Below are 12,690 nucleotides of genomic sequence, written 5' to 3' on the forward strand. Positions count from 1 at the left end.
ACATTGACTGTAGTGGGCAAGGCCTAGCCAGGGAAAATCAGTCCCTAATAAGAAAGTAAAACTAAATCAGAGAGGGCACAAAAAAAGTTAATAGCAGACATCTGAACTTTTTTTTATTTAAAAGTTTAAAATGGAATACAGGTTCACTTTAATTTCCTACACAGTTGTTTTGCAAACACTGTCATCCAACAGCAGCAGCTTTACTAAGAGCCCATTCACACTGCCGCGACAGGATTTTGTGGGGCGATCTGTGAAGTCAATATATATATTTTCAATGTGAATATAATTGAAGTCAATGCAAGTCACCTCCAGGTCGCCCCAAAGTAGTACAGGACCCTTTTTCTAAGTCAGAGCGACTTGTGACGCTCCTATTAGAACGGGTCCTGTGCTATTCAATGGCGAGCGACCGACCGCGACTTGTCAAGCGACCAAGTCGCCTGACAAGTCGCACTAGTGTGAATGGACCCTTAACTTCATCCTTCCCCAGATGCTACTTCTCGCCTTCCTTTAAATTCTTTGCAGCTCTATTTGGCCACTGAGGGCTCAGAGGAATATCTGGTACTTCTAGGTGTGGGGTAGATTTGTGACAGGAGCCTCTCCCTCATGTAATAATAAAACATATAAAGTACCAAAAACACAAAGCGTGTCATAAATATCGGTCTAATAAAAAAAATTGTAAAAAAATCAATAAGTCTGAATATTTTTTTTAAATTCAAATATATATTTTGCAGTTGGCTTTAGTTTACTGAAAGTTAATACCCCTTGGTAGGTACGCTTTTGCAGGCCAGCCTCCCTTCAACCTGTAAAGAATTTACGAGCACTTAGAAATGAGACATTAAGACAGGTATGGTCTTTTAGTCTGTATTCAACAGCATTCTGGTCAGGATAGCTTATATACAGCTCATAAAGAGGATGTAACATTAGTTTCCAAGACCAACTAATAATATACAGTTCATGTAATATTTAATGGACATAATATATACATAGTAGGAAACAGATGTATACATAACAGGAAAGCAAACTCAGGAAAGAAATATCTCAGAATAGCAAAATACTGTGCGACCAAAAATATTCTCACAACTCAGAAACAACGGGAGGAAATTTACATCCTCGGCAACAAAAATGTCTGTTACAAAGTGAGAGATTTTCAATAAAATTAAAAAGTTTAAAGCATAACTCCAATCATTCAATTAAGCATGACTATATAACATTTAAATAAAACATAATCCCAACATTTACCATATGACACGAACAAGAACTATCTTAACAAAAAAGATGGATCAGCCTTGAATAACACACAACTTAGAAACTATTTTCAAATTATTTCCCAAACATACAGTAAAAGACATTAAGGGCTTGTTCACAAAAGATGTTTTCCAGTTCTTTTTAAAACCACATCCAAACTCCTTGCACTGTATGTGTGCCATGATTCCGGTGGCCCACTTCACACTAGTGTGGTTAGTTCCAGTGCTTGCAACAAAAGTTGTAAACACCCCAAACTGTCTGAAATGCACATTGTCCTAATGAAAATAAAGATTTTTGAAGTGTCAAAATAAAAAAGAGGAAAACATGCACTGGAGTGCATTAAGAAGAAATAAAATACGCATTAAAAAGACATGTAAATGGATATACATGGATGCATCCAATTGGAAAAAAACTCATCTGGTTGTCATATCCCCAAAAAGTTATTATATCAATAATATAATAATATTATAATCAACCACTTCAGTAAAGAAACAAGACCTTGGTCTAAATGACCAAGTGAATCATGATAATAATAATAATAAAAAAAGTAATAAGAATAATAACAATAAGAATTAAAAAATAAAGAATTCATAATTTAGGAGGTTGTTAATTGTAGACCATTGTGAATGGAATGCTATTATTAATCAAAAAGCATGGAGTGCTATTATTAATCAAAAATGTACTCAGCACAAAGGGAGAAAAAAGTGACACAACTTAGTGAGATAATACAAATAAAACAGTCAGAGAGAAGTTATCATTTGTCTCGAAGTTAGCTAATTTTTTGATGGAGTCTGGTTATAATTGTTTGAGTTTAGCTCATGATTCACCTATTGCCCTGGAAAGCACTTTTTGGTGTATTTATCTAGGAGCAATTTTTTTGGGGGGTATTTTTTTTTTTTTGATTATGAAGCTGGCCGTAACATTTGGCCAATTTAAGAAAACAAGAATAACAGTATTCTGCTAGTTAGTATAATTTAAGATTGAACTGGTGGTACTGGGTCTAGTGGTAAACATTAAACAATCGTTAGGTAATAGTCTGGTTACACTATTGAGTGTATTATCTAGGAACACTTAATGTGGGCATGCTTAGAATAAATTGTACATACAATACAATGTAAATGAAGACAATCTTAACTCCCAATGGGGGAGGCTGTGCTTGGTTATTTTGTCATGTCTGATTCAAGCAATCCCAACAGAAAATGGCCCTAATGAGTTGCTTTGGAGTGCACTTGGCAGAAAAGGCAGACACACTTGTTTACAGTGGGATTATTGCTTAATATATCCTATAAGCAGTGGGTATGGGATCCAGTCTGTCTGCACTGAGCACCCCTTGATTTAGGTGGGGCTCAAATTACTTTTTATCCACTTGTTGCCCAGAGGCCATATATATGGCCTTGGCAGCAAGCAGTCATGGCAGAACCATGGCTGCAGCTGCAGCATTGATCTTGGTACTGTTTTCTTCAGCTGGTGATCAGTTTTCTAGTAAAAGTGATTGAGTGGCTTTACAGCTGCCCTATCATTTTTACAGAACTCGCCTCCAAATGCCATTCCAAGGCTCACCTGTTCCACTGGGGTGCCCGAGACCACTCTAGGCAGTTTGGTTGGCTGCACACAGAGGAGATGGAGGAACATCCATTCCCTGATTCCTCTGTCACTAATAAAGCTTGAAGCCACAAGGATTTAGTCACTTCCAGTTTCAGTGCTGTTTCTCTGGCCGGTACAGCTAGGGAAGCTTCTGAACAAACTAGTTTGTGTTTTATTAGATGCTTTGAAAGGCAAGGGGGCACTAGGGATCCATTAGACCCCCGATGTCTCTATAAAGAGTACCTGTCACTGCACAAAGCTACAGCAATAGGCTTGTTCACCCCTTGTCATAGCAATAAACTTGATTAGAAAAAGCATTAAATTTTTTTTTTTTAAAAATATATAAAAATAATTATAAAACATTTAAAAGCACCTCTTTTCCTCCTTGCTCACATGCAAACACAACCGTGCACACAGGTCTGCCACGTGAAAGTAAACCGTGATTGTGACACACATGTGAAGTATAGTCACGAATGTTGGAGTGTGAGCAATAATCCTATCACCATAGTTCTTTACTTCTGTACTCCTGCCCAGGTACCTATTCATCAACTTATTCATGGTAACCAAGTTTGGAGGAGGAGCCTCTAAAGTTGCATACACACACATGAATTGTTGACCAAACAATCTTTCATTCAAGCAATGTTTATGCTACCCAGCATTATTCATAATGAATATCTAAAGATTTGCTTTGTACAATACATTCTTGACACTGATGGATCATACAGTATATACATCTAGAATTTCATCCAACATCTGTGGGTGCCCTAATTTGGATTTAAAAAAAAAAACCTGCAACATTTCCATGCATTGTGCCTGGAGCTGCTTGACATTTTTTGGGACAAATAGCCTTGCCTTCAATACCTATTTATTTTCCGTGTAGTTGATGTAATAAAAGATAAGAGGCTGTTTGCATAGCAAAGTAAATGTTGGAATATAAGATTAATCACGTTCACTCAGGATATCCAATCATATGCAAGGGAAAAAGCAGAATTTTCTAGCAAATGATGGATAGATGTAAATTAACATAGCTTCATTTTTATTTTATGTAGTGAATACTCTTTACTCATTTAGAATATTAACATCAAATACTATGTAAGGGCAAATAGTTTGGCAGCCTCAGAGCTGCTGAACAGCACTATTCAGAAAGGTGGGGGTGGGATGGGGGGTTGGGGGGGAGAGCACACAAGCTATTTGCATTTTAGCAAAAATCTTTTTAAAGCAGCAAACTGCTGCTCGGATCAACTCAATTTTTTTTTGCTGGACAGACTATTGTACAAAGGATTTAGATGACCTAGTTCTTACTATAAAAACCAGAGCTGATTTACAACTTTTGTAATCATTCACATTAGGCAAAAATAAAGAGTTCTTTTCATTTCTATTTTTGTACTTTTTTATATTTTTGTACATTTTTTGTACTTTTTTCACCTATCAATAATTTTGCCACTAAAAAGGTTGATTAAAAGTTGTTATATATAATTTCAGAGACTAGTTATTTGTACATTTTCATTTTGGTATTTCTAAATTTTATAAGTTAGTATCATATGGTTCAAATTAATCATTTTTTGGGGATATGTCAATATATTTTCTCTGAGAGCTGGATGTGCAAATTTTACATTTTCTTGTTATCGGTATTGTTGATTTCATTAATAAATTAATGTCAATGATTATTGAAGATTGCTTATGGTTTGAATGATCTGTTCTTTGCCCTTTTAATGAGCTTATCTGGAATAAGTTTGGAATAATATAATAATATATTTAACTAGGAACACTAAAAATTAAAAAATCACAGTGTTCTCTTCTTTCCTGTTTGTGTTATAACATACACTCAATTTATATCAGAACCAAGGGAAATATAATTAAAATACATACCATCACCATTTTTACCAACTTTAAAAATTGAATATCTGCAGTAGCTTTTACTGGATTTTATACAGTAAAGAGATACATTAAACAAATGTATATTTTACTCCAGCACAAGACCCATAGCCCTAATATAGGTTTAGAATTCTTTCGGTAATTCTCATCATACTTTTTTAGATGTATTGGTTAAAAAAGAACATTTAAAGAATATATTTTATGAATAAAATATAGAGGCAAGCATTGCTGACTTCTTTGGCTGTCAAGCTGGTCCTATGGCTTCTTTAAATCAGAAAACCTTTAACTTTCATGATATATATGCTTATTCCATGTCAGGGCCTCAGAACATATTAAAGCCATTTGATCACCATGATATCCAGGCACCTAGTTTTTTCCAGATAGTGGCAAGAAATGTCAGCTTCTATATTCTCCCAATACATTTATTTTTTAAGTTAACAAATTTCCAATAACCTATACTGTTAGGAAAACAATAAGTAACAATAAATGTCATACAGGATCAAGGGGAGATGGTAAAATAAATAGCAGAATAACTAATAAGAAAAAATAATGTAAGATGGTGTGATGGGGCTAATTCTTAAAGACTGCAGAATGGAAATTTGATTTGAGCTTTTGCCAAAAGCAAAAAAATCAAGTTTTAATATTTTATGTTATGGAAAAATAAAGAAGCGTACAATTTCTTGTCTTTTTTTTTTTTCCATCAACCCAAGTACAAGATAATTCTAAAAGATCATATAAGCCAATAGCTAAAGTTTTTAACCTACTTTTTTACATTGCAATTTTCCAGTCCACACTACAAAAAATATAAACTGCAATGATAACATGGTCAACAAAACCTTTTTGTTTGTCAGGAAAATCCTGACAAAAACAAGTTCAACAGCTTCTTAGCATCACCTAGTAATGGTTGTTAGGGGCCAAGTGTTTGGATGTCTATGTTAATCATGGCCTCTGTTCATGCCTATTCAAACTATTCAGTGTACCTGGTGACAATGAAAAGAAAAAAAAAAACAAATGTGATTTAAAACTCAAAATTTTGGATTGATTTTCACGTTTGCTAGGGCAATTGACCTATTAAATTTAATGCTCATGTAGCCTAGAATATAAAGTAAATCTATATTTAAATATATGTAATGAGAAGCTATAGTACAACATATATTAAAAAATATATATTTTTTTTATTTAGTCATATATCGCCAACACATTCTTCAGCTATTTATAGACAACACAGAACCATTAATATTAGAACATGACATACTATGAGTATGAGTCCCATTTAGTATGAGTCCCATTTAGTATGAGTCCCATTTAGTATTAGTATGAGTCCCATACTAACGTATGGTATTACCTGTGTGCTAAGAAGCATTTCTGACCACCATTTGAGGGGCTCCTGGGTTCCCCCAGGAGTTTAGAATTATGTTAATTTTTTCAAATAGATGATTTTAAGTAGAAACCTATTACTCTTGAGTAAGTTTTTTGGTATTGTCCTAAGAAACCAGTGTCCATAAAAGAAAAATGACACAACCAAGGAAGAAAGTAAAAATGACATGCCTTGAGTTAAACCTAAAACCACAGACCTGTAAGGCCACACTGGTAAACATCACAGTGCTGCTCATGGCATTTATTTTATTATGACAGTAGATATAACTCTATCAGCAAATTTATTACTTTTGCTTCTCCTTTTACTTTTTAACCAAACACATTATTTTTTCAATTACATTAGATAGTTTCCACGGTATATAACTGTAAAAGAGCAAAAAAATAAAAAAATAAAAACGAAAGCGCAGACCCAAAAACAGGTTAATCCTTTTATTAAAAATAAATAAAAATTATAAAACTATTGAAAATATACAAGGTACACAAAAAGTGCTGAAGTATCAGGATTATATTTTTTACACCAAATTAGAAGAAATAAAATACACAAAAAAATTGTTAACCTTGATACAATGACTGAGCAAAATTTATAATAACTTAGATTTCTGATTAAAATATTCAAGAATAATGGTAAAAAAACATTGAAAAATAAAGACTAAATAGGATAAGTGAATACAAAGGACTTTGGAATATTAAAAAGCAAACATTTACTTTTGCTGACTCTTATTGTTATTATTCAATTCTAAATACAATTTTGATGATAGGGTAATAGGCTTGACATTGCTTATTAATCAGAAAGTATATTAACAATTCATTTGTTTTCATATAAATGATTGCTAAATATGTCACAGTGAGTGGAGATATCATTTATCTTGACAAACCCTTCAATTCTGTTCTAGTTGAAGGGGCAAAATGTGACATAAAAAGACTCTGGTAATTTGCATCTGGGAAGATAAAAGGTACAGGTCAATGATGTCAAGAACACCTAAGCATGCATTCTGCAGCCCCTGTTGGTGACATATTAGGGTTGATTTTTAGAAAGGCAAATAGGCCATTCACTTAGCAAAGTGAATTTTCACTTTCCAAGAGAATTTTCCCTTAGCTTAGTAAAGGATGCGAAGATCTGCTAAATTCCATCATTTGATCATATACAAGTAAGGGCTCTTTCACACGGTCCGCCTCCGTAGGCGGATCCGTGTTGCTCAGCTGGCGGATGACAGCTCCGTCTCCGCTTGCAGAGCGGAGAGGGAGGTGTCTCAGCCCCCGCTGCCCTCTATGGGGGATCGGATGAGAGCGGACCGCTTGTCTGCTCTCATCAGATCCGATTACTGAACGGATGGAAAAATAGGGTTTCCATCCGTCCAGATTTCACGCACAGGATCGGATGCGGATGGCAGCGGGTGTCAGCGGAGGTGTCTCCGCTGACATCCGCTGCCCCATAGAGCTGCATGGAGGATCCGATCAGATCCGCCTAAAAAACTGACAGGCGGATCTGATCGGACCGCCCGTGTGAAAGAGCCCTAAAGACGTTTTTTTTTTTTTTCCTTTCCTATGACCAGGAATTCTTTGTATAGTAAACATCCTTTGGTAAAACAAGGCCTATAGGTAGCAAAAATCAAGTAAATAATGACAGTCCATATATATGTATATATATATATATATTTATAGATGTATATATATATATATATATATATATATATATATATATACATCTATATATATATATATATATATATATATATATATATATATATATATATATATACAAATTCCATGCAGTCCTACTGCTGACCAGCAGGAGATCCATATAAACATTCACAGCTAAATGAGGGAAATGCCCACTCCCTTGACCCAAGCTTATACCAACACAGTTTTGTAATTAGAGTAAATAGCTAGTGCTAGGCCTTCTTATTAGATGGCCCACCTGACTCTGTAATACAGTACTCTGTATAAAATGCTCTTATACAAAAAAAAAAAAAAATAACCCCCCCCCCAAAAAATAAATAAATAAATAAATAAATAAATATATATATATAGCATTTAAGCATTTAAATTGGTATTCATATTATAGCAATTATATCTAAAAAAAATACCCAAATATTTCTAATCTTTAAAGTAATAATAAACCTTCGATCAATAATATGTAGCTAATATTTAAAGTTAAAGTCATATTACAGCTTCCATTTTGACATTCCAAACACCAAATAAGCACATTCTGCATTTCAGCCATAAATATAAAATGTTATAGTTTGTATTTATGCATCCTGGTAGCACTGTTACTTAAAAGCCACCAAATACACATTCACTGACATGTCATATGATTGTTTTGCAAGCTCCAGTGTTATTATTACCCTTTAGCAGAGGTGGAGAGATGAGGTGGTTGTTGGATTGCTTTACTACACACCATATTCAACTGTTTATAATATTCTTCTGTGTCTACATATTTTCTCTGTGCACATTATTCATCAGAGTAAAAAAAGGAACTATGAAAACCTCGAACAACTTTCCTATGACAACAAGCGTGGACCCAAGGTATATATGCATGGAAAATGCACGTAGCCCACCGGTTCTAACTAAGTCACAGACACCCCAAAACCAAAAACAATACAATCTAAATTTTATCCCCCCCCCTCCCCCACCTAAATTAGGTGGTCCGTGACTGTCTGCTATTTTTGTGCAATCCAGTAGTGGATTGGACAAGAGAATGGATAAAATGTAAGTGCTCAGCCTGCCCCTACAGTAAGTCTTGTTGATCCTTTGATGCTGGAGGGGCCAGCAAAAAATAATTACAGCAATATATTTTAAATTGTGGGCACCTCCAGCAGTTAAAGTTTGTTAGAAATGCATGTGAACCAGTAAATTTAACCTGCAAGTTTTTTTTTTCTACTTGTTATTTTTATTTTTTTTAAGAAGATTAATTTTGCAGTATAAGATAAACACCTATTCTTCAAAGGTCAATTCTGTTTACAAATGCATTTTTTATCTCTTTTTTTTTTCATTTCTGATCTTTTCCTTTTGGTTTTTTGATTTTGGGAAGAGAACACTCATTGGATTTTTTTTAAAAAATTGCATTTCCAGACTTTTTTTTTTCTACTCTCTTTTAAAATGCACGTCCTTCTTTTTATATTTTCTTTTTCTTTTTGGGTCTTGGCGGACTTCAGTTTGCATGCAGAGTGCAAAATCAAAGCGAAGGAAAAAAAAAAGAAAAAAAAAAAGGAAAAGTAATTGAAAGAAAATATTGGACATAGATTAAGTCTAATTTATTTGTGCAAAGATTATTTAACCTTTTTTTCTAGATAGCATGGCTCTGTCTCTCTCTCTCTCTCTCTCTCTCTCTGCGAGGTATTTGATGCCTAATTCCATTTGCTCACACTAATCACAGGCAGAAAAAGTTCTTCATTTTGAGCCTGGAACCAAAAATGTGACTGCTCTACTGACTGAAGCAAAAGGCCTAGAAGCTAGAGTAATCATCCTCTCTGCAAGGTGGGTCCCTGGCTGCTACAAAAAGGCATGAAAATAGCTGTTAGTTTTAAGTTCACTAAAGAAATTGCTTTCGCTTTCCAGATTTTGTCTACTTTTTAGGTGCAAACTGTAAGGTGGGCATCCATTTTTACAAAATTAATAAAATAAAAGTATGAACTAGTAAAAAAAATGAACATGTTTGCATGTATTTATTTTATATTATGCTTACATCATTGTTGCTTATTTTTTAAATGTATTCACATAATGGCATGCATTACCCAAAACGATCAAAGTTACATTTATTTTAATTTTTGTACAATTTAATGAAAAAAATATTTACTTGCCAAGTATTTATTTTCACTTGTTAATTTTACTTTTCTCCTTTATTACTAGAACTACTCAGATGCTGATTTTTGTAATGCTTTGTTCATTTTGATTGTAAGACATTTTTATTCTTGATACATAGAGATGCATACTTAGGGTATGCTGCTACCGGTCTAGAAAACACATTAAATTGTGGGAAAGTTCCATAATGGGATAGTGTATTTTAAAAAATTATAACATGTTCAAACCACTAACACTACATCAATACATGACCCAAACCTAGTGACCCTGATTTACTAAAGAAGTAGAGCATTTTCACTGTCAAAGTACATTTTCACCTATCTTTGTAAATAGGGTGAAACAAAGTGAGAAATCTATTTGCATTGGATATCAAATAATGTAAAAGGTAAAATAAAATAATAGGACAATAGGTCAGCACAACTTCATCTCATTCACAAAGATAAGTAAAAAAATACTTTGCAAAGAGAAAATTCATTGAATTTGAAAAATCATTCAAATTCAATATATGCACATAAAAATCCTGTGTTATTATTTTATTACCTTGCGCAAAATTGGGAATTCCTTACAAAGAGAATGTTTACTTTGTTTCACCTCATTCACTAAGGTAAAAGAAAAGTCAAGATACAAAGTAAAATTCACTTTTAACCTCCCTGGCGGTATGATTCTTTCTGATTTTAGGTGGTGAAAGCGGTACAATTATTTTGCTAGTAATTCTTACGGACGAGCAGCCCTAACCAACTATTTACATATGATTTTTTTTTACTGTGCGTTCTTCTTTATAACATCTCGGGTATGATAAAGTTTGAAATGCAAAATCAAAAATTATAATATAATAAATAACTATAAATAAGTTAAAGTATATATATATATGCAGATATATGTATATATATATATATATATATATATACGTATACATATATTATATATACATATATATATATATATATATAGATGTACAGTACGTGTATATATATATATATATATATATATATATATATATATATATATATATATACTGTATATATATATATATATATATATATATGTATATAAAGTACTGTAAAATTGCAGGAAAGGGCACTGGGGGGCAAACTAATATCAATCTATTTTATTTTGTAATGAAATCAGTGTGCTTGTGTTTTTTACTTTTTAAATTTGCCGCCGGGTTTCACCCCCCTGTGAGCGTCACGTCACAGGAGACAGAAGCCGGGGCTCACAAGCATCGGGCGGAAGATCCGGCTGCTGTATGCCGAAGGGACACATCGCTGGATCCCGGCGACAAAGTAAGTAACCTTCTACAAGGATCCAGCGATGCTCCCTGGCGGTACCCCCAGTGTGGCTCGGGGTTACCGCTTATGGCAGTGAAATCCCACCCCGAGCCACACTCAGTAATACTGCCAGGTAGGTTAAAGTCAACATACTCTATTCCTTTAGTAAATCAATCCTACCAAATACCATCATAAATCACACCTATTTTAAAACATAACCTATTTTTCAGAAAATCTAAACTTTCAATGAGCTGTGTTCTTGCTCAATGAAATTGAATGTTCATTTTAAGAAGCCTAACATTTTTTTAGTAGTGGGAGCCAATGAAAAAAATAGCTGTTCACTTTTTTACCTTAAAGTGATTGTAAAGTCTCTTTTTTTTAAAAAAATAAACATAATATACTTACCTCCTCTGTGCAGATGGTATTGAACAGAGCAGCCCGGATCCTCCTCTTCCTGGGTCCCTCATTGCTGCTCCTGGCCCCTCCTTCCCATAGAGTGCCCCCACAGCAAGCAGCTTGCTATGGGGGCACGTGAACCGGGCTGCAGCTCCGCATGTCCATTCAGACACGAAGCTACCGTTCGGCCCGCCCCTCTTTCTCCTGATTGGCTAACTGACTTTGATTGACAGCCACAGGAGCCAATGGGAGCCAATCGGTAGAGAGGATGCCGGATGGCCAAATGACTCGTGGACATCGCTGGATAGAGAAGGGGTTCTGGTAAGTATTAGGGGGTGCTGGGGGTGCTTCTACACCCAGAAGGCTTTTTATCCAAATGAATAGAATGCATTAAGATAAAAAGCCTTCTAACTTTACAACTCCTTTTAGTTGTAACAATAACCCAAAAAATGTCTCTATTTGAGTAATGGATTATTGTGAATGATTAGCCTGCCAATGGTGCTCTACTTCATCCAAGCTAACAAGTTTCTAACATGAAAATAGGTCAAACCAAAAATTGTTATTGGGTTGAGTGGGGGAGGGATGTATCTAATCAGAGCTGGGTTTACCAATAGGTACAGTAGCCTGGTGGTTATTGGTGGCAGAGGAAAAGTAATGGCTTTTCCAAGTATCATTATCAGCTCCACATTTTTTCTGATGATCAACAGAACTACAGTGATCTTATATGAGATTATTAAACATTGTCAAAATAAAATGTAAAAAATAAAAAAATGTAAATAATAGTATTAAAATAACAAATATTAAAAAAATATTGTGTATAAGAGAGGTGATCCTAAATGAGTGGAATAGTTTAGGGTGCCAGCATTTGTGTGCCTACAAGTTCTAGTAGTGGAAGTTTAGCCATTGAATTTATTGTTGCAATTACCACTAAATTACTTTGGCGGTTATTAAACTAGGTAAAATGTATAGACTTTCATCATATGGCATTGCTTGCCACAATAGAGTGCACAGCTAATATCAAATGGAAAAATAACTCACACAAATGTTATTTCTGATAGCTAATACATTTTCGTTTGTAACCTTGTACTCTGATACAAACTGGTGAGAGAGTTTTAGCACGTAACAAGTGTATCATGGAGACGTA

The 12,690-nt window shown here is 34.3% G+C and overlaps 1 protein-coding gene across 8 annotated transcripts in view; it reads left to right on the plus strand.

Moving 5' to 3' along the window:
* The window catches only part of GRIN1 (glutamate ionotropic receptor NMDA type subunit 1), a 134,026-nt gene that overhangs the window by 43,214 nt on the left and 78,122 nt on the right, over positions 1 to 12,690 (plus strand). For 6 of the 8 annotated variants that reach the window (XM_082263901.1, XM_082263900.1, XM_082263904.1 and 3 more), the window contains exons 4-5: positions 8,545 to 8,607; positions 9,458 to 9,558. In XM_082263901.1, the coding sequence (XP_082120027.1) occupies positions 8,545 to 8,607; positions 9,458 to 9,558 (164 nt within the window). The remainder of the gene's footprint in view (positions 1 to 8,544; positions 8,608 to 9,457; positions 9,559 to 12,690) is intronic. The other 2 variants (XM_082263902.1, XM_082263906.1) reach the window with 1 other exon arrangement.

Source organism: Pelophylax lessonae (genome assembly GCF_965119305.1).
Source record: "Pelophylax lessonae genome assembly, chromosome: 7".
Lineage (NCBI taxonomy): Eukaryota > Metazoa > Chordata > Amphibia > Anura > Ranidae > Pelophylax > Pelophylax lessonae.